Below are 23,821 nucleotides of genomic sequence, written 5' to 3' on the forward strand. Positions count from 1 at the left end.
GGCACTATTACTTATGCTCCACAGCTGACAACTGAATTCTGTCATTTGGGGATTTGTTTTGCATGCATATTTAGCAGCATGTTTAAAAATAACTTCACAAATGTGCTAATTTTACTTTCTTTCCTCCTCAAATTCGCTTTTATTTCTCTGTCAGCACTGATCTGTACTGTTGTCTGCTTCTTTAGTCTCATCATTTCCACTGATAATACAAACATAAAAAGTTGTCAAAAACACGAATGAATTATTTGACGTGTACGAAATAGTGTTTTGCAGCTGCACAGACCCCAAGAACAACACAGTTCACATGCACAAAACAGTCAAATCAACTTGGTTCGTCCTTTCTTTCTTTTTTTCTTTCTTACTTACTTTCTTCCTGTTTTCTTTCTTGCTTCCAGCTGGTTTGCCGGTCGTATATCTCGCGGTGTGGCAGAAAGTCGACTCAGACACAGGGAGTGCGGGGCTTTTCTGGTCCGAGAGAGTGAGAGCGCCCCTGGAGAGTTCTCCATGTCTGTCAGGTAGGAGATAAAGGATCAGCAAGGGTCCATATTTTGCACATTCATACATCGCTGTTGTCTTAGGTTGCTTTCTATACACCAAATTGACGTATGTATTCTTTTTTATTACATAGTATTACTATTCTCCATGCATCCTGTTATTACTGCAACAGCCCTTCTCCACAGGGATCATTCAGGCTTAATTCCATCCCTTCTAATGCAATCTAATTTAATTAGCAGATCTGTGCAAACATACTGTATGCACACATCCCTGCACATGCAGCACTGTTGTCCCTTGTTTGCTCGTTAATAAAATGTTGAGTGTGTGCAGAGGAGGAGTGTTAGAGGATAAGGTTTGGGGAGGAGGGTAAGAGGATCTGCAACCCCTCTGGCCCTGTGTGAGCTAATCCTGTCTGGCATACCGCGGCATCTGGAGCTGCCGATGGGGCCGATCGGTTGTCTTGTCGGGAGGGATGGTGGTCAGGGATGCAGCTGAGGCTCGATGTTGTGCTCCTGGGGGCTGTGTGGATATCGGAGGTGGAGAGTCAGGATGTGTGTGTGTGTGTGTCTGTGTGTGTGTGTGTGTGTGTGTGTGTGGGGGGGTTTGGCACTGAAAGCCAGACCTTGAAGTAAGGGTTGGCTCTTCTCTGGGCTGCCGGGGCCGTAGGAAGACCTGGCTCAACCTGAATTTGTGGGTGGTTGTTGTTGTGGTGATATCTTCTGGGTGGATTAAGGACCGTCCTTTGGACGTATTGAGGCAGGAAAGGGAAGCATTAAGGGAATCGAAAGGGAAAATTAGAAGGAAGGAAGGGAAGGGAGGTGCTGTGTGTAAAGCACATCTGCCAAGAAAGGACAGGGAGGCATTTGATGCTACTGTTTTTTTGGCTGTTTGTTGATGCCTCCCTGGCTGTTGTTGCTGGATGGTGTAGCTGCTTGAAAATTGGGTCAGGTGTTTGTGCGTGTGCGTGTGCGTGTGTGTGTGTGTGTGTGTGTGTGTGTGTGTGTGTGTGTGTGTGTGTGTGTGTGTGTGTGTGTGTGTGTGTGTGTGTGCCAACAGCTCTCCCGTCAGAGGAGACATTCTGACGTTCGCCTCAGCTCGGTCGGGCTTTGACCTCTTAAGTTAGAAATCATGCGACACTGTGAATGTGGTGTAAGGTAAGGTTTGTGACGCATTCATAATAAACATTTCAGGGTCACTTTCACCTCCATTTAGTCCATCATGGAAGTATTTTATGGTGCTAAAGGTCTATGTGTAGGGATGTTAGGATCAGGTGTCTCTATGACATGTCGTTGTGGTCATAACTAATTATATTACAACAAAATGATTTGTCATAAACAGTCCCACCCCTCCATTATCTCGTTTGTGTTCGTTTGTTCTGCTGTTGCATTTTTTTAAGGCTTTATTTCCAGCAAATAAAATAAATAAAATAAAATGTAATGAACCATCAGTTAGCTGTTAATGGGTTATTGAACATAGCGGCCTTGTTTATCAATCCAATCCAGTCCACTTATGAGAAATGCACACTGGGGACTGGGGAAGGTCAGGGTGATGATGCAATTTCCAGATAATCAGGTTACTAACAGGTTTTAAAAGCTGTATTTAGCCAAAGAATATGATAATTTTCTCAAGTTATTAAGGAACACTTAATCCTTCACTTAATCACCAAATTTGAAGGTACATGTTTTTTTATTGGACAGCGATTGGATTAAATTGATCTTTTAATCATATATGTAATTATTTGTAGGCCTAAATACTATATTGAGTGTACAAGAATATACTGAGCTAATATTGACCAATGTAGAATGCAAACTTCCCTCGAGTTTCTAAAACCTTCAGAAAACAATAACTAATATTAAGGACTAAGGACTAATAGTCATTAACTAGTCATTCTGACTGGGGACCTTAGAGGTGATCAATCTTTTACTATTTACTCAATTGTTTAAGTACAGTTTCTGTTCAGAATAGTTTTTGAAAGGAGGGTATGAACAAATATGTGGCTGGGGACTAGCTTCAGACTATGCCGGTGAAACTGTCCCAATGGGTTATTTAGTAGTTTATTTTTGGAAAGTGGAGCAAAGTGATGCCAACCTAGACGTTTAGACAGACAGATGAGGAATCCAATTCGGTTAGCTGGGCTTTCAGTTCACTTTGACTCAGCAGCAGATTCACCCACAGGAGTTTTATCTTTTATGAGTCTTCCACAGTGCTCTAATACAGATGTAGTTTGAAAAAGAAAAAGAATTGTCTACAGAAAAAGAGCCGAGGTGCATCAGCGTAGTTAAAAGGCAGTATGTTGTATTCCTGTTTTTTTGTTGTTGGTGGTTTTTTTTTTCAAACTCTCGCTCAGAAAGGGACACAACTTTCACTTTTTACTCAAATGGAAAATCTCATTTCCTTGTTCACACTCTGCAACAATCATTATCAATATCAGTCCTTCTTCCACCTACACATACAAATTCACAACTGAATGTAACAGCAGTTACAACTGTGCACTGTCTCTGTGAGTCATCAAAAGACACTCTAGGAAATCAGTAACTGAAGCAAAAGCAGACGGTTCACGTGGAGGGAAAGCAGATACACTCGAGAATTATAATAATCACAACACAATATCTGCACCTTTTAATGATTTTTGTTGTGCGATCGATCATTGTGTTTTATCAAGGGCTTGGGCTTAGGCTTTTCTCCTTGAAACAGTAGTCAAATTGCATGAGCAGACGTCACTTTCTTGTTGATTGCTGGATGTTCTGTCTCGTGATAGAGCTTAAGGTTGTTTCACCAGAGCTCAGTCCTCTATGTGCTTTTGACACACGCCCATGTGAATGGTATGGCGGTCAGCCCACGCACGCATGCACACGCACATGCACACACACACACAAACACAAAATATTTTTTTCTATGGCCTTTGTTTTGTATCTGCTTTCACATTCTAATCTGGTTTGTCTGAACCAAATGTCTGTCACATCATTGTGTGAGTGTGTGATAGCTTAAGCTCTGTGCATTCACTTATTATTTTTCAGGGAATTCAATGGAGGTGCCTTTCCCTAACATGTCCCTTCCTACCACTGCTCCATAGTGTGATGACTATAATACCACTACCTCCCTGGCCACATCCATGCTAAAGCAAGCACATTTGAAACACATTTCCAACCACAGTAAAAATCCTCCCATAGGCACCCATAAGTGTCTGCTGCTGTGAAAAATGCAAAAAGGAGCTCTGTTGTTTGCATCGCCGTTTGTCTATTGTTGTAGCATTTTCAATGCTTCCATCTGATGGCTCATGCAGCAAAGTGCTGAATCTGGCCGCTCATTCAACTTCCTTGTCATTTAGTCATTGTTTGTCTCTTATCAGGGTCATTACTCCAAAGAGGAACCATAAGGGGGAACTGACCCTTAGGCTTATTTTTACATGAAACAACATAATCTTTTTTGAGCTTTAAGTAACACACTGCAGGTTCCGCGTCCCTCGAATGTCATCACTTGTTATACAGTACAGTTTAGTTTAGTTGGACAGATTAATGCATGTGGAGGAAATGTGGGAAATAATTGCATGACAGAGTTAGAAAGTGAGTCACTAAAGTTATGCAACACTGTTTGGGAATACATATATGGGGCTGGTAAAAAAAAAAATTGCTTAATTTCCTTCAGGTGAAATTGTCCTTGAAGTTGTGTTCCTGATTTATGCTCCTCCAAGCCACTGAAGTTGACATTTTGGGAAATATTCTTATTTCCGGTGGAGAGTCAGATGGGAAGATTATCACCACTCAAATTTATGAGAGTGGCACCGATCTTCTTATCTAACTCTCAGATAGGGTGCTGGAGGGTTTGGAAATATCCACAATGAAGACATTTGTCAAGATTTACATTTATTATGTTTTTATTTTTATTTTTATCTCTGCTATAAGTTTTGGAACCCAAAGAGAAGTGCTCTTCTTTTTCTCAATTGTCCTGTGAGGCTTTCACAGCTTACACCACAGCTCAGTGGCACCAATAGAATATCACAGTTCAGTGACCAAAACACAATTGAGAGGGACTTGAGAGAGACAGAGACATAAATACAGAAAGAAATAGAGAGAAAGGGGAGAATATAAAGACAGATGAACAGAGACAGGGATAGAGCAAGCAGTGACTGCAGATAAAATAGACAGGAGAAGGAAGAACTTATGGCAGGTGGAGGGGTGCATGATTTCACTTTTTTTTATTTTTCTGTTTTCTCATATTGACAGTGTATGAAATGAGACCAGCCCAGTCCCAGTCCTCTGGAAAAATCATTTCTTTATTCAATTTTTCTCACATTATTCTTTTCTTACTCTACCCTTTGCCTTTTCTTTCGGTCCTTCTCTTCGCTGGGTCTAGTCATGGAGTGGTACATAAAAGGTTTTGCGCATATGAAAGTATTATTATTTCGGACCATGCTCCTCTTACTCTTGATCTGACTTTTCCAAATTTGCCTTCACCTAGGAGGAACTGGCGTTTCAATACTTCACTCTTGTCAGATGATAATTTTGTTTCCTTTGTTGCTGACCAAATTCCTATTTTTCGAAGCGTTAACAAATCAGCGGAAGTCTCAGACTCAACAGTATGGGAGGCCCTTAAGGCATATATTAGAGGCCAAATTATTTCATACGGTGCTAATAAAAGAAAGCTCTCTAAAGAAAAGCAAATCTCACTCGCTAATGATATTTCAAAATTAGATGAACAATATGCTAGGTCTCCCGATGCCAGATTTGTATGAGAAACGTCTTAAACTTAAATCAGAGCTCGACTTGCTTTCAACCAATGAGATAGAGGACCTTTTGAGGAAAACCAGGAGTGTTTTTTATGAAAGTGGTAGCTGTAGATAGTTGGACCAACGCATTTTTTTGTCTCAGTACAAGTAATTAGGTTGTTTTTTTGTCTTTTGTTGGCTCACTTTTACTCACAACATGCTAACCGGCAACATAGGATTCCATTCACTACGCTAAGCTAACTAGTAGTAGCGCTGCCGGTGTTGCACCGGACTAAAACAATGCGTGCACAAAAAATGCGTTGGCCCACCTATCTACAGCTAGGGGAGACCGTGATAAGCCCTATTTCAACAAACGGTGGCGTATCCCTTTAATTTTCAGTCTTACACAAATTACTTCATAGCATTAATTAACAGTATAAGAATGAAAATCATACAAGTTCTCTCTTCAAAGCAAAAAAAAGTGGTTTCTGCTTTGGTACGTATAATCAGTCTTTGTTTAGATAGGTGGTTGTTTTATTTATGACTTGAGAAGAGACTCTTTCTCCCTCTCTTTGGCCCATTTGATTTTCGTCTGAAAGGCTCCTTATTGGACCGTCAAGACACTTTGAGTAAATTGCCTCCACCAAGAATCTTTTATCACTTTTCCCCTCATTCACTCCATATCAGCAAACTCACACACACACACACTTCCTCCCTCACTCCTCATCCATCTATCGAAACAGGTGAAGGCGAATATTTATCAATGCAGCAGGAGGAGCTGAACCTCTCACTCACTGACACGCTTGGTTGACACACTTTTACAAAAAAGTCACACACACACACACACACACACACACACACACACACACACACATGTAAATGCTGATAATCTGCGATTTGCAGCGAGCACATGGGCTGACACACTCTGATAACTCCTTGACATGACCATCAGTTACTGACACACACACACACACACACACACACACACACACACACACACACAGTCACACATTGACAGCTGGAGGTGTCAGTGATGCAGCATTCAAGACATCTGCAGCGGTTTAGAAACTGAACAGCAGATTAGAGAAGGGCGGTTGGCAGGATGAGAGACAGAGAGAGAACAGGGAAGTGAAACTAGATTGATGGAGCATCAAGCATCAAGCATCTTGAGTTGTACTGGCGTGGACAGAGTAAAAGTTTTATAAATTACTTTTGTCCTCATCTACAGCATATCTTTCTCTATGTGTTCTATCGCTATCTTTCTCATTCTCTCTTAATCTCTTTCTCACCCGTTTCCTTTTAGTTGGAAAAAGAAAATAATCTCTATCGCTGTGGGCCTTAATTACACTGGATCAGGGAGATGAGAGGTGTGTGTGTGTATGTGTGTGTGTGTGTGTGAGAAAGAGTTTGTGATCAAGTTGAGACAGATGCTGTCTGTGTTATGCACACTGGTTCTCTGATGTCTCTGTGTAATAATTAATATAAACGTCTACATGACTAACACTGATATAGCTGCAACATTATGTCTGTTTTCGCTTCTCCTCATTATCCTCACTCTTTAAAGTGTTTTTTTTCTCACTTTTGCAAGCCACTGCTGGCAATTGTTCATATAAATTAGAGTTTGTGTTCTCCACAATGTTTTTGTTGCCCCCTACTCAGTGATCATAACGATGTAAACAACTCCCAATATGAGCAAAGTGAGTAAAAATACTATAATTAACTTCCCATTGTGCGCTTGACCTTATAATAGCATGTAGGAGGTGATGATGTGAAGGGGAAGGTGTTCAGTGTGATGCATGAAGCTGAGATAGCTTGTCTTTGCAGGCTTGTTGTTTGGATTTGGGCCTCGGGCCCGCTCTGTAGTTTGGGAAGTCAGGAAGCGATGCAGCAGTAACATTGTGGATGGCTAGCAGAAACCGTAAAGTGCTCTAACATCCAGGGGATCAGCAAAAGAAGATTAAGAACATTAAGGTTAAGAACATTAAGATTAATCACGAGTTAACTATATTCAATCGTGCGATTAATCACAATTTCATATTTGAATTGATGGATCGTCTTAAACTGTTTAAGAGATAGGCACCCAAAATTCACTATCAATCAGTCCCTACAGAAAAACGTGATTATACGATCTCATAATACAATGCACACACTACATGTCATTTAGCTGACGCTTTTATCCAAAGCGATTTACAATTGTTACATATCAGAGGTCACACACCTGTGGAGCAACTAGGGGTTAAGTGTCTTGTTCAGGGACACATTGGTTGATGTATCGCAGTGGGAATCAAACCCAGGTCTGCCACACCAAAGGCAAGTGACATATCCACTGCGCCATCACCACGCATAATCAGCCAAAGTCCGCATATTTATCTGGGGGCCGCATTTTTTCAAATACTGCAAACTTTCGCCGCATAAAATTGCCTATTTCCTCGCAAAATATGCGGGGCTTGCATGATTTCATAATCCCCGCATTTTCGTTGCATAAAAGTCACAAATATCTTAGCAGAAAGTTGAAAAATGTTGCGTTTACTTCACACAAGAGCAACCATTTTCCCCTGTTGCCATGGGAACGTTATGAAGTGACGTAATTATGGGACGTGAACATCATCGAAAAGCAGGGTCCCACATATTCCATCGCATTTTTTAAGAAAACGTGCGGCATAATCAAGGATTTTCCCCTGCAACAATCACAAAAAAAAAATTTCTGGAAGGACTGATCAATATAGTATCTGTCATAAAATGATCTCATAGATTTTACAGACAAAAGAGATTTTCATTTTAACAAGTTGTAGTTTGGTTCATTTTAGGCATAAAAACTACTTAAACTTAGAGAAAAGATTGTGGTTTGGGTTAATATCAGTAGGCTACATCTGTTACATTACTTCACGCAAGACATGTTCACATGGTGGACATAGTTCTGTTTGTCTGTAAAATTAAAAAAACCTTGCTATTAACTTTTATTTTCAAATGGGACACAAACCCCAGGCTCCTGCTTGAATGTCCTGTGTTTGTTCGACGTATCCACCACCCCAACCTGCCTCCTTACGCGGAATTTGGTGCTCTGATACTTCGTACTTTCTGCTTTGCTTACTCTGGGCACTAGGGCACACCACTATAAACAAAAATATGAGTCTTACTGGAGTTGCTGCTTAAACAAACAACTTATGTGGGCTTTTCTTCGGGGGAGGACAGTCTCTTTTGATTTTCTGTCTTGTAGAATGTTTCATCTAGTTGCCAGTCTGAAATAACGGTAGCTTGTGCAGAGTTTCAATGTAATTCCTTCATATATTATCTGGCATAAGTCTGCCAGAAATCTGTCCATTTTCTGAAAAAAAAACAACCTTCCTTGTTTTTGTGTGTGATGTGTGTGTGTGTGTGTGTGTGTGTGTGTGTGTGTGTGTGTGTGTGTGTGTGCGCGTGCGTGCATGTTATCCTTGTCTTAATGTCAATCAAACAACCCTTGAATGAAATGGAAATCTCTGCCAGGAAATAGGCCTAACCCCAATAATGTTTTTTTTTTTATTTGGAGCAGTTTTATTAGCCAGGACAACAGATCATTTTAAGCTATAGACTCGATAGGGATTTTTTTTATATTTTATAATCGACCCACAACAATCAAAAGCTACATGTTAGACATTGCATTGTTTAGGGCTGGGTATTGAAATAACCCAGTATAAAGAATTCTCCAGTCAAACGATGTTTGACTATTGCTATTAAAATGCTATTTGTATGATTCTGCTCGCATGTGATTGGCCTACTACACCTACACCCTGCCCTTCTTTCTTTCTCTTACATTGAAACTCTGCACAAGCTACCATTATTTCAGACTGGTAACTAGATGAAACATTGTACAAGACAGAAAATCAAAAGAGACTGTCCTCCCCCGAAGAAAAGCCCACATAAGTCGTTTGTTTAAGCAGCAACTCCAGTAGCTACAACCCACACAGTCTGTGGTGTGGTGAAGTCGAACGCGATGTATTTGTTGGCAGTTTAAAGGAACACGCCGACTTATTGGGAATTTAGCTTATTCACCGTAACCCCCAGAGTAAGAAAAGTCGATATATACCCTTATCATCTCCGTGCGTGCTGTAAAGATGTCTGACGGCTCCAGCATTAGCTTAGCCCAGCACAGATCCTGCAAGTAACTGGTTCCAACTAGCCTACTGCTCCGAATTGTGACAAAAGTGACAAAATAACGCCAACATGCTCCTATTTACATGTTGGGATTTGTAGAGTCACAGCGTGTACACAAAACAACGTAACATGAGACACAGCCATCTTCTAACAGTAAACAAACCGGGAACTATATTCTCAGACAAGCTTGCTGCGAGCATATCACTCCGCCCAAGTACTATATTCTTCTACCTGAGAATATAGTTCCCGGTTTGTTTACAGTTAGAAGACGGCTGTGTCTCATGTTACGTTGTTTTTTGTACACGCCAGACTTATAAATCACAACATGTAAATAGGAACATGTTGGCGTTATTTTGTCACTTATTCGGAGCAGTAGGATTACTGGAACCATTCACCTGCATCTCCTGTGCTGGCCTGATGCCGCCGGAGCTGTCAGACAGCATTACAGCACGCACGGAGATGAGAAGGGTATGTATCGACTTGTCAAACTCTGGGGGTTATGGTGAATAAGCTAAATTCCCAATAAGTCGGCGTGTTCCTTTAAAGGTGCTCTAAGCGATGTTGGGTGACGTTACTTCTCGTTGACGTTCAAATTATTTTCAAACAAAACGAGGCTAGCTCGCCCCTCCCTCCTCCTCATCCCGTCCCCTCCCCCTCCCTTCCGTGCTTCCGCGGACTAACCCCCCCAACCCACACCCCAAAATCCTTCTTGTCGGTTATTGGCTTGAACGCTGGAACACTGTTTGGTGGGGCAGGTTGGCACAGATTGTTTTTGTTGGCGTGTGTGGAGCCTGGGCTGTCTACAGAGACCGCGATTTTTTACAGTGTATTCAGGGGACAGGCAGCTCGGGGATAGTGAGGAGATGTTTGCTGTATGTGACAAAAAAAATTTGTAGCTTAAAAAATGAGCGACATTGCTTAGAGCACCTTAACGTGAAGAGTTGTATCCTCCATTCACATGGTGGGTATTGAATGAAGTAGTAATAGTAATAAAAAGGTATCAAATAAAGTATTACTGGTATCGGTATCACTTTAAAGGAACACGCCGACTTATAGGGAATTTAGCTTATTCACCGTAACCCCCAGAGTCGATACATACCCTTCTCATCTTCTTTTGTTACAATTCGGAGCAGTAGGCTAGTTGGAACCAGTTACCTGCAGGATCTGTGCTGGGCTAAGCTAATGCTGGAGCCGTCAGACAGCGTTACAGCACTCACGGAGATGATAAGGGTATGTATCGACTTCTAACTCTGGGGGTTATGGTGAATAAGCTAAATTCCCAATAAGTTGGCGTGTTCCTTTAAGGTTTCTGGTTTTGGTACTGGTATTGTAATTTGAGCAATACCCAGCCCTAGTATTGTTAGCCTACTATCACATAACAGCTGCAGGAAATCTAAACTAGATGTGCTGAACAGGCTACAGCACCACTCAAAATTCCCTTTTTCCTTTCTTCAAATGTTTGATGTGTTTTATTCATTACATTGTTGTGAAACCCCTTAAGGGAAAGTCCTTGCCCAGTCTACATCCTGTCTTTAATCTCTACCTCCACAGAATCCAAATTCTCCTTCATTTCTCCGTGTCATGTAGGCTACTTTCCTATCCGGTGAGGGCACTGGCCCAGGTACCAATGCAGCTGTTCGTCTCAATCAGACAAACAAAGTAACAAAGCCCAACCAGTAGGGTGCAGCAGATGGCGTCATGACGACTGGGGACAATGATGGGGCTGATAGAATCATTCATTAAAGATCACAATTTTGTGTGTGAGTCAGTGGGGACAGAGTGGAGCAGATAACAAGAGTCACAGCGTTAGGGGGGGAAAAGTTAGATAGAAGTCAGATAATACAGAAGAGTGAGAGCAACACAGAGAGGAATGCAGACCCAAAAGGCAAAGGAAAAGACAGACAGATAGCACTGCTGCTCACACAGAATCAGTTAATGTTCAAAGGCTGGTTAGCCTACAGCGCCAATCCAAAAAATAAGTAAAAAGAAACTTTACATTTGGCTTGAAATAATGTTTTTGTTATGCTAAAAAGCATCCTCTATTTTTTTCTCTTTTTTTTACACTTCCCTCATCATTTTTTTGGAGATGAGGGTGAGAAGAGGGGAAACAAGGACACATTGGGTGAAATGGAGAAGGCAGAGAAAGAAGGGCAGGGTGGAGGTGTAGCTGAATGCCATCCAGTCATCAGGGAGCCAGCCTTGCTTGTTCATAGAGCTCAGCGTCTGAATAGAGAAAGGAATTCTGTCTGAAACAAGCCGATGCTCATTTACTTTCTCCGAGCTTGAAGCAGTGCCATTCAGACTAGATAGAGGGGGAGTTTGGTGAGGTCAAACCACAAGCGCTATATTGTGTGTATTATAGAGCAAGGGCATGTCTTTTATAGGATGAATCTTCTATATATATTTTTTAGATTCTTTTTTTTGCGGGCATTTTAGGCCTTTATTTGATAGGAGAGCTTAGACATGGAAGGGGAGAGAGAGGGAGAATGACATGCAGCAAAGGGTCGCAGGGCGGAATTAAACTTGCAGCCGCTGCTTTTACAATTGGTAACACTGTTTTCCTCTACTGCAGGGGTCCGCAACCTTAGGCAGCTAGGTAGCTCTACCAATGGCACACTAGCAACAAGTGTGCAAGTGTGTTTTTGCAAAAATGTTCAAATCACAGCCATTGGCAGGAGCACAGCTATTAACGGTAGCTTTATTGACTTTTTCTCCATCCACATTCCACGAAGAACCGCCCCATTCTGCCTCTGATTGGCTAGTATTTGTTGCCTTCTTCACAGAATGCGGTGCAAAGGGAAACAAATAACACTGCCTGAGCGAGCTCGGTAGATGATGGCAGGCTTAATGCTGACATGTCACACTGATTACACATGAACATTTTAAAATGGCACTTCACATTAAAAAGGTTGCCGACCCGTGCTCTACTGCATTATCTTTTATTCTAAACATGGGAAATGAGATTTTAACCATCATTAACATAAGTCACACACACACACACACACACACACACACACACACACACACACACACACACACACACACACACACACACACACACACACACACACACACACACACACACACACACAAACACACACTCTCAGGTTTGTGGCACTATCTTTGTGGGGACCCATCATTGACAGAATGCATTCCCTAGCCCCTTACCCTAACCTTAACCATCACAACTAAATGCCTAACCTTAACCCTTACCCTAAACCTAACCATAACCTAATTTTAACCGAAATCCTAAAGCCAAGTCTTAACCCTCAAACAGCCCTTTGAACTTGTGGGGTCCAGCATTTTGGCCCCACAAAGCTGTTGGGACCACACAAGTATACTGCTCCCGGTTTTTGGACCCCACAAATATAGTTAAACAAGCCCACACACACACACACACACACACACACACACACACACACACACACACACACACTTACTGTGTGGAATGTGTTTAGAAATGTGGGGGAGTTCAGGCGGGAGTTGTATTGACTTCCGGTGCATATTGGATGCTGTTATATAACCGTATGATCATGGTGAGGTGTCCAGATTTCTAAAGATAAGCTGGCAAGTTACTTAGCAACCACCACAGAGCAGGATAGGGGAGCAGGTATGATTGCCAATGAATACTGGCCAAACTCTTTTAATCATAACAACAAAGAATGCACTCCAACACTGTGGCTATTTTAATTTTTTGCGATGGGCTTCATTTTATTTATTTATTAAGCTAAATTATTATGTTCTTCTATCAAACCTGTATTAATCACAATATGATATGAAATGTTACTAATACATCTAAATGGGGATTATGTTTGACATAATTTGCTTTGCACAGAATCCCCCCAGACCCAAAGAGTAACCCATGTAAATGTCATTGTCTGCTCTTCAAATGACAAATTCAGTCAGTCGCTTATTAGTCAGTCGAATTAGCATGAATGTGGGTTTCTCTTCATAAATGTGCTAAATTTGTCCGCTGTCTTATATTGTTTTCAGCTGTTTTAGTGTTGTCTCATTGCCTGTTTTAACCAAGGTTTTCACTATGGACTTATTATACTTTTTTAAGGGAGACAAATGAACAGGACTGCACTAAAAGCATGCCAGCCCCAACAGCTGACAGCTAGAAACATAATTGAGAATGCAGTTTAGTTGTATGGGAACATTATTTTTAGGAGACTGAGCTTGGGCGGACACGACATGGCAACTAATAGTACTGGACAGTTTTTTCTAAACTACCCACCCATATGTTGCTAAATTCAATGGCCGATGCAATGGCAGAATTATATTTCATTTTCCTTGGTCAAACAGATATTAAAAGTTATGAGGCTGAAGCAGCACCAGCGACTGAGGAGTTTGTATTTTAGATTCAGTGATTGGTATTTATTGTCCTATCAACCCACGACAGACGTGCCTTTAATGCGGAAATCATTTTAAGCTTCTTTCTCTGTGTTTATTTCGCAGTTACGGGGACCATGTTCAGCATTTCAAGGTGCTGCAGGATCGCTGTTGTCAGTACTACGTGTGGGACGAGCTCTTCCCCTCTCTGAATGAGCTGGTGGAGTTCTACCATAGCAACAGCATCGCTAAGGAGAGGACCGTCTTTCTGAGAGACCCTGAGCACTTCGCCAGGGTGAGCATTGTTTGTTTGTTTGTCTGTGTCCTTTTCTTTCAACGCCTACGTACTTACAGCACTTTTTTTTTGGTCTTTTACCAAAGCAGACAAAGCAAAAAGCACAAATATCTTATAATAGTTTATTGAGTAATTAAACTGGATGTTTTCACCCTTAAAGTCCTTCCTGTGTGCAACTGTGACTGGTTTGTACACACTCACAAAGAAAAGCTGGGGAGAATATTTCAAATAATGGGAATTCATTAATGATTATGATTTTAAAAAATGTAGCTTGAGATCATAGAATACATTTTCTTTTGGAAAAGAACATAAGCATTTTTGTTATCTCCTACACAAATATACACAAGTATTTTGACATCAGTGATTCATTTCCTTCACCAATTTCCTCTTAGACTTTACACAGTGTTGTTTCCCCCTAATATATTTTGTAATTCCAATTGATTCCTGACTCATTTGAGGAAGTTATTACTTGAATCTAGCAAAATTATCTATTCTTACCTTTTCCCAAGAATTCACCTAAAACCACAGCAGGGACTTTGGGCAATTTATTTTGCAATGTCAATTTCAATCTCCTCTCTAATTAATTTAAAACACGTCTGTTCTTGCAACATGACATCATGACTTTGCGTAAACATACGCACCACTTTCCTAAAGCCAAGTGGCGTGTTATCTGTACGCATTTTGAGCTATCCGCGTGCATGTCTATGCTGTATACAGCGGATGGCAGTCTGCAACTTCACAGCGTAAACATACACGCCACTTTCCAAAGCCACGTGGCGTGTTATCGCGAGGCTACGTCTTATCGCGAGGCTACAGTTGGGTTTAGGAAACATCACACGCGGGTTGGGATTAGGAAAAGAAGAACGGGGTTGGGTTTAGGAGAAGAAGAACCGGTTGGTTTTAGGAAAGAACGGGGTTGGGTTTAGGAGAAGAAGAACCGGTTGGGTTTAGGAAAAGAAGAATGGGGTTGGGGTTTACTTAACATTCACGCCACATGGATTGGGTTTAGGAAAAGAACAAACGTGGAAAGGAAACATAACACACAGGACGCGATCCCCGCTCTCCTGGGTGAAAGTCCTGTGTTTTACCCAAGATCCACCCTGACCAACCATCCTATGCCGATTTTCGCCCTTTCATACTACTCGCTACGGTGTCAATTCACGCGCAATCGCAAGGTAATGTAAGTCAATGGAGGCCAAACGGCGCTGATAAACACGCTAAAAAGTGAGTATGCGTATAATTAGTTTAGTATAATTAGCATAACAACTGGCTTCATGAGATCAGTCTGGTTCTTGTCACCAGTCTCTGTCATCCCTCTTGTATTTAAACCGCCAGAGAATAAGTAAAGTATCGGATGACACTTGTGAAGCAGCATTTTGACAAAGAGTGTATTTTTCTGCTGTCGTATCAGTTTTTACAGACATAACAAGCTACACAGGGGTTCATATTTCTTTATCCGATGACTTTAAGGCATAACCAGTTTTTTTTTTTTAAAGCTATGGGAACACTCCATATGTTGGTGAACTTGTCTGCAGCTGTGACTGTGGCAGCAGGGTTTGACGTAGAGGTGCAGCTTGTAATGAAAGATCACAGGACTGCCGTTGATTTGGAGCAGAACCAAATCAGTCATCGTTGACACAGAGCCAGAGGGAGTGAGAACCGCAGCGCTAAAGAAAACTGATGTGACAGGCAATTATTTAGATGATTTAGTTGCCACATATCAAGTTTGGACAGAACATTGCTTTAGCTAGTTGTGTTTAGGCCACTTCACCTTTGTACAGTACATCAGACACCTAATGAGGCTGGTTTCTGGTTTTTACTCATCTAGCCACACCAATTATAAGCTATTCAAGTCAGATCAAGGCAATTTTATTCATTTAGACCAATATCCAATATCACAAGTCTCATGGGGTTTAACAATCTGAACAACATACAACACTTTCTATCATCCTGTTTTCAGTGTACTGGTAGGTAAATTAGGTAGTTAAACAACGTGCCATCTGTTACCCAAAGGCGTATCCCAAATTTCTGTCAGGTTTAGTGAGAGAAAAATCTAAAATGACAGGTAGTTCCCATTAAGGTGTCACCATGGGAGAAGCTGTTGTTGCTTATTGTGAATCCATTATGCGGAGAAGATCACATTGCATGTTAAGTATTCCTGGGAGTGGCAGGCAAAGCTCGCTGTGGAGGGATGTGATCCACAGCGATTCTGACATGACAGCATGTTCGTATCACTGTACCGCAAGCCGCGTGCTAACACTCATCACATGAACCCTGGCACCTTAGAATAGACCAGCCATTAATGACGGAACTGATCGTGCAGAGTTGATCACAGAGAGGAGACACATGTGAAGTGGTATTAGGATTTACAACAGGCAAGGTAAACTCATATTTTGACTACGGCATGGCTCTAGGGTTGGCTCACAGTCTGCCGGTCCACCACTTTGGTCCAGACTAACCAACTACTGGATGGATTGCTGTTTGTATAAGCAATCGTGGTCGCCAGAGGATGGACCCTAAAATTACCAAGTTGCTTGAGGTGTTTGTCTTCTGTCATACCCTAATTGAGAAGGCATCAGCCCAAAAGCAACTGTAAAGCAGAGTTTAGCTACCACCTGTTTTTTTGTATTGAGTCTGTTTGTAAGCAGTTATTTGACTCTATTGGTTAAAGGTGCAGTAGGTAAGACTTATAAAACTAACTTTCTGTCATATTTGCTGAAACTGACCCTATGTTCGAGTAGAACTACATGAAGAATATAATTAAAAGAAAATCTGGCTCCTCTGGCACCACCTACAGCCTGTAGTGTTTGCAAAAGTCCACCGCTCCCTGTTCAGATGCACCAATCAGGGCCAGGGGGGTGTCTAACTGCGTGTCAATCACTGCTCAGGCACACACATTCATTCTCCCTTGTGGGGGGAGGGGCTTAGGAGACCGTTTTGGGCTTTAGCAGAGAGGGGGTAGGGACTGAGAAGTGGTAGCTAAACTCTGCTTTACAGTTGCTTTTGGGCTGATGCCTTCTCAATTAGGGTATGACAGAAGACAAACACCTCAAGAAGTTGTCCCTATCCCCCTTCACAATTCTTCACAATTCTACCTACAGCACCTTTAATTTTGCTTGGAAATCAAACCCTGCACTTAACTATCAGCTCGTTGCACTGCATGCAAGTCAATAAAAAGAAGTAAAGAGGCACTGATATCAAAGTGCTGGCCTGCAGATAGCCAGCCACTGCTGCTTTGGGCTATTTCTGAGGTGATCAGATAGGAAGTGAGGAGTTTAGAGGCCAATGAGTCAGTGCTGTAGAACTGCTGAGAGAGGAAGTAAAACAGAAACACATATGCACATAGATCTTCCTGTGTTTGTGACATCAGCCAGAAGGTATTTTAAACATTTTAAACTGGTATTGGTATTTTGGCAAGGCCACACTCTGGAATATACTACATGTTCAGGAGCACATACAATATTGAATGCATAGACAAATAGGTTCATGATTTCAAAAAGAATAAAATATATAGCAAAATATCAAAACAGTTCAATGTTTTCATGGCCACATCATCATCACAAGCTTGAAGAAAATCTGATTGGCTGAAATGTGTTGAGCCTGTCTGAATTGTATGTTCTCTAGAAGATGATCCACATTCATTGATCTTTGTGATGTGTGAGCTTTACTTCAATAAATGTGTGAGCTTTACTTCAATGAATCACCCCTCTCTTCATATACCTGCTGTTGTATACGTGCAATGGAGTGAAATGTGGCGTTAAAGTCAGCAGGATTTGGCCGTTTCACCAAGTAATTTTTCTAAAACTCGATTTTATAATTTAGATGGGGTTTTTGATATATAAAACAGAGTATGGCTTTTTCTCATAATGTCCATCTATTCAGCCAGACTGCTGCAGTATTTTGCCTGGCAGGACAGGGGACTTTCAGATGAGGATGACACGTTTTGATCCTAAAAGTAGGTTTTTATTTTTACAAACTAGCTTCTTGCAAATTTAGTCCTTATTTAGTAACATCCTGCCTCACACCTAAACAGTTTCATGCTTCGTTCTAAATCCTTGGGGATGTTGCACACTCCTCGACCAAACGCAAATGGAGCAGGTGCGAAGAATTTAGCTTTAGGGCGTCATGATGGTAGTTATGAGAGATAACGACAGCCGTCTCATGGGAGAATGAAAAACTGTATGACCTAAATACTGTCACAATCTAAATCTCTTTAATGTGAGCCACCAACACATCAAAAAAACACCAGCTTCTGAGCTTATTGAGCATTTAGGTTTTCTAAGATTTTGGTTTTCTAATATTCATACAGTTGTTTCTGTTGGTGCACCACCAACATCCATCCTCTGTTCAAGACTGAGGAGCTGGTGTCATGACATTTGCATACAGTACCATAATAACACTAATTGCTCAGAATGCCACTAGCATTCATCCAAATCATCTCCTCCACTACTGCCACTGGATCGAATCTGCCATGACTTCGGACAAAAGCAAAGTAACACTTCTAAGAAATTTGATTACAGACAGATGCTGCACTCTTCCTGTGTTATAGGCATTTATTGCTTTCATTAAGCAGTATTGCTGTCATTAAGCAACTTTAAGATCATAACAGAACCATTACAAAGTGAAAGCTACAAGTGTCAGCATTCAAACCATATTGGACTCACAACAAGTTAAAGTGCTCATATTATGCTTTTTGGCTTTTCCTTTATTGTGTTATATATCTTTTTTGTGCACGTTATAGGTTTACAAAGTGAAAAAGCCCTAAGTCCACCCCAAACGGACTTACCATCTTCCAGAGAAAACACTGTTCACAAACTGCTCCAAACAGCTCTGTCGTAGTCCAGCCTTTACTTCCGTAACGAACGTGCGTCACTTTGTAACACACGTTATGAGGCTTGCATAGCTGCTAACATGGCACGCACTCATGCTCTGCAAATGACTAGCTAGCAGTACTTAAACGTGATTTATACTAGCCGCATCCAAAGTGCCGCGCGCCATCGTGACATCAAAATTAAGTAATATGCTGCCGCGCGCCCGATTTATGGTGCGCGAGCAGAGGTCGTGCACGGCTCTTTTTTTTTCAGCGGCGCGCGACAAAGCGGAAACAGGAGGCCTGAACGAGTTCACCGACAACCGGATGCCAGGACTATCAGAGCGACTGCAAGTCTGTCTTGTAAACTTACTGGGTTAAGACGAGTTCCTTTATGGTGAGTGAAAGGCTTGATCCGACCAAGTAGGTCATCGAATCAAATCAAAGCATTGACGTCAATGCTGCTGCAAGTTCTGCCGTTGTTTACCTTTTTCTCCTTCTTCTAGTCCGTAGAAAGAGCAATGTTGGTAGCCTTTGCTCATTAGCGCCACCTCTGTTCAGGAGAAGACAGCAACTAGTGTCGCGAGCACCAGCGCGGGTATAAATGGTCACGGCTATTTCATGACGTCACGTATGCGTGCGCCAGCTGGGCTACGGTTACTGTAAAACATGCTTGACTGTGCATGTGCGACTCCCAACAAAGATGGTACAGAAGTGAGATGCCTCACTCTGTAGCTAAAACAGAGAGCTCCACACACAGGGTAAAAAGAGGAGCTGCAGCAATGTGCAGTACAACAAATATATGGTGTTTTCTTTTCTGGTACAACCTCTTATACAATTATGAACCTGAAAATGAGCATAATATGAGCACTTTAAGAGATGAATTGCACAAAATAATTACAGCACTGCTCTACAATGTAAAGGCCCAGATTGTAGCTTTAGATGGAATTATACATCTTCATTAGCAGATCATTCATTCATTGTATTTCCTATCATATTTTATTCCATTATCCTATCATGTTATACGTCCTACATAGGTCTCTTTATATGATGAACAAGGATTTGCCCAAGCTCAGAACTAAGGCTGTCACATCAGGAATATGTTTCTTTACAGTAAGATCCATCAGGGCAGTATACAGTACTTATTCTGCCTGACTTCGGTCTGACTGATGTGGTCATGGGTTACCTTGCTGTTCTATATTAATATTTAGCTCTAATAAGGGTTGCATGCCAGGTGGGCCTTGTTCACATACATCGTTGTACAGTCCTAAAAACTGTATTATGAGTCCATCTGGAATTGGCCAATCAACAAACCAGGATACATGAAAAAAATGACTTTATCTTTTCTTTTTTTTGGTCATGTATATATGTACGGTATTCTTTTATCATTGCTGTTTGTGACTTTTCTTGTACTGTAGGGCACACTGTTTCTCTGCCATGGCCTTGAGGTAATATGTATCTGGATCACAACATGCCCCATAGCTGGGGTGGCGTGATGAAGGTGCTGTGTTTACCTACATGGCTATGTAGCCTTAGAAAACATCTGCCATTCCAAATAAGATCACAGCAGCTTAGTCATAGCTTTATAGCTGTAGCCTGGTTTACTCTGCAGCTGTTTTAATGAGAGCTTTAAGTGGTAAATTGTACATTTTCAGTTGTCTATTTGAACAATACAAATAGACAATTGAGTACGATTCTGGACTCATCTCAGTTTTGAATTAGTTCAAAAGCTTGACTAACCTTGTTCCTATGATTAAAAGTAATTTTTTGAAATTATTTTTATTTATTTAAAATCATGGTCAGCTTGTCTTGTTTGCATCTGTGGGGCTTCGTCTTGGCTTTCGGGCATCAACAAAGCTCCAACGCCCACTGAAAGTCTCTGACTGAGCAAGTCTCTACAAACCTTACAACACAGTCTTCACTCAATTAAGGTTTCACTTACATAAATTATGATGCCAGGGAGATAACAAGACAACGTAATTTGCAAGTTGCAGACCTTTTCTTGCCTGGTACGTAATACCTAAATTCCCACTAAGTTATTCCGTAACTCCTGTCTTCGCAACATTGTTGTGCATGCTCTATGTGTGTCTAAAATATGAATACCCACTTTTTTAGTTACCCGCACACTATTTCATCTTTACTTCACCCAAATGTTAGGCAGTGACACTAACAGCATAAAAACACTTGGAAAAACTAGTTCTTGCATCGCTCCCTTTAGACCTTTGGATTATTAAAGGAATGCATGAAAACAGGGTTATAGAGAAACTTCAACCCGTGTGCTGGAAATTATTCACGAAAATAATCCTTCCTCACTGTCTCTGACACCACCACATGATCACAGTCTCTTTTAGTTTTTGACTATATGGGTCAGTTTCACAGACTTAGTCTGTCAAGGACCTGCTTAATCGGAATCCATGCAATTCCTTTGCAGTGCTTTTTTTTTCTTGTCCCTCCTATTGTGTGGTTGGTCTTTCCAAATTCCACACCAGCTCATTACGTGGCCCTAGATCACTTCTTATCTCACGATGGCAGGGTGGGAAATAACTCTCTGTATCTGTATTTTTTAATTTCTCCTCCCAACATATCCCCACTGCCTTGTGTCTCGAAGATTTCACTTCAAACAGAAAGCCTGTTCATGCAAAAACTCATCTTCTTTTTGACCCCTTGTCATTTTGGAGTGGTAACAGACAGTGTCACAGGCTATTTTTGCTGCCCTATATGTTTAGGCACTGTGTGTGTGTGTGTGTGTGTGTTAGACAAATGTAGTTTAAGGATGTAGTCCATTGATGTTACAGAGTAATTTGTTCCACTGTCAGCGCTCGCTGTGGGTCGGAGCAGGCGCTGAAGAGGACGTTGATCACAAGGCAAGGTCCATATTTCTCCTTCCAAACCTTTGCTCCTCACGAGTTTGCATGGAAAACTGAATGGGTTTTCCCTGTGCTGTCACACACACACACACACACACACACACACACACACACACACACACACACACACACACACACACACACAAGCAAATAGAGGCCTGCACACACATGCTCGCTCACACCCAAATTCACAGTAACAGAGTGCATGCATGCACACACACTAAAAAGAGGTCTAGACTAGATCAGCGAAACAATAAAGTTTAAGTCTGTGAGGGTTTTTATAGATTTGTTGGATTGAGAGATTGTGTCAGTGTGTCTTGATCCTAATCCTGCTGTCTGGTTAGTGTGTGAATGTGTTTGTGTGTGTTAGTCTGGATGACATAATATTGGGCCTTGGTCTAAGACAAAGCAATCCACAGCAATAAGAGCCCAGAATTGCAACACTATACCTACACACACACACACACACACACACACGCACACACACACACGCACATGCACACACACCCATATAAAATACAAGATTGGTATTCTTTCCAGTCTCTCAGCTCCCTCACAGTTCATATCACATCTACTTTTCTCCGTGGGAGTGCAACTGACAGCTAAGAGGTTAGTTAAGTTCAAGACGCTCTCCTTAAAATAGCGACTTTTATTCTGCTATACTGCTATGTAAACTGCTTTTACTTCACCAGTCAATAGAGATCAAAGGAGGCCGGCTATCAGGGGAGAAGAAAGAATCTCTCTTTTGTGAACTCAAAGAAAAACACAGTGAGACAGAGAAAGCACAGCATTGGCAAGTTGAACTGAAAGCTGTTCATCTTACCGCGAATCGACATAAATAAAACAAAGACGTCACACATTTAACTGAACGCTGTTTTGAGTAGGAGTGTGTGTGAACTCGTATCTCATCCTAACACACATCATTCTGGACTTATTGCTCTCTGTCTACCTGTCTCTCTTAGTGTCTTACTCTACTTCTCCCATTTCTCTCTCATGGCCTCCACAAATTACAATTTTGTTATTTAATCCGTTCACGTAGAGCTGCTCTGCCCTGATAAAGCCAAATAATGAACAAAGCCTATAAGGAGAAGAGCTTTGCAACTTTAATGAAATACACACCCTCTTTACCAACTTAAACCACATGTTGCAGCTGCAATCTAAAAGATCTCCCCTTATCAAGATGTATTTATCAATTCAAACAAAATCAACTTCAATTGCCAGGTTAGCACGCATTGAAAATAAAGGTCTCAGGATGGTAAATGCAAACGGTAACACTTTACTTGAAGGTATCGACATAATCGTGACATGACACTGTCATGAACGTGTCATAAACGTTTTAAACAGTCATAAACGTTTATGACTTCTGTCATTAAGTGTCATTCGGTTTTTGTCATGACAAGTTGACATTGTTTGGGTTGTCTTGATTATGACAACTTGACATTAATCAAAGCGACATTACCAGAAGTTGTCTTGGTCATGACAAGTTGACATTACATTTGTTTGGGATGTCTTTGTAATGACAACTTGACATTAACCAGGATGACATTACCAGAAGATGTCTTTGTCATGACAACTTGACATAATATCATCCTGTTTAATGTCAAGTTGTCTTAATAAGGACACTCCAAAGAAATGTAATGTCAAGTTGTTCATTTAATATAATTAATATTCCCATGATTCCCATGATGTGTCTTGTCCACATAGTGGTATTTAGGTGAAAATGAACATAGTTGATTGTAACCACGGTGCAGGCTGTATTTTCATTTCAGTTTTTGTCCCTGAACTAACGTTCTCTCTTTGTAACACTCGGGAGCTGCAGATTCTCTGATAATTAATAAGTTTGTTCATCGCCACATCATCCTGACATCGCACATTCTCTTTTTTTACACATTTAAGAATTAGTCTATTGATTATAGCCTACCCTATATGAGATACAAATAAGTTAAGATAGTCAAACATTAGTCATTTTATTTCCACTACCTTCTCTCTCTCTCACACATTTTTTTGTTTTTACTACTAAGAGGCTAGTTGCAACATACAGTATGCTTTCACAGACTGAGAAGCTTAATGTTTGTGAATGACTGATGACCTTTATTTCCAAAATCTTTAGCCTATCCTGTTGATGAGTGGGACAGGGAGTGTTGAGAATAACGCCTATATAAATAAAGTCTTGTTTAAAGGTC

The 23,821-nt window shown here is 41.1% G+C and overlaps 1 protein-coding gene across 1 annotated transcript in view; it reads left to right on the top strand.

Annotated features, from left to right (window-relative positions):
• grapa (GRB2 related adaptor protein a) overlaps nucleotides 1–23,821 on the top strand; it is a 32,427-nt gene that overhangs the window by 6,099 nt on the left and 2,507 nt on the right. The window contains exons 3-4 of the mRNA XM_028600696.1: nucleotides 396–515; nucleotides 13,793–13,961. Coding sequence (XP_028456497.1) covers nucleotides 396–515; nucleotides 13,793–13,961 — 289 coding nt within the window. The remainder of the gene's footprint in view (nucleotides 1–395; nucleotides 516–13,792; nucleotides 13,962–23,821) is intronic.

The sequence above is a fragment of the Perca flavescens genome, chromosome 15, assembly GCF_004354835.1.
Source record: "Perca flavescens isolate YP-PL-M2 chromosome 15, PFLA_1.0, whole genome shotgun sequence".
Taxonomy (NCBI): domain Eukaryota; kingdom Metazoa; phylum Chordata; class Actinopteri; order Perciformes; family Percidae; genus Perca; species Perca flavescens.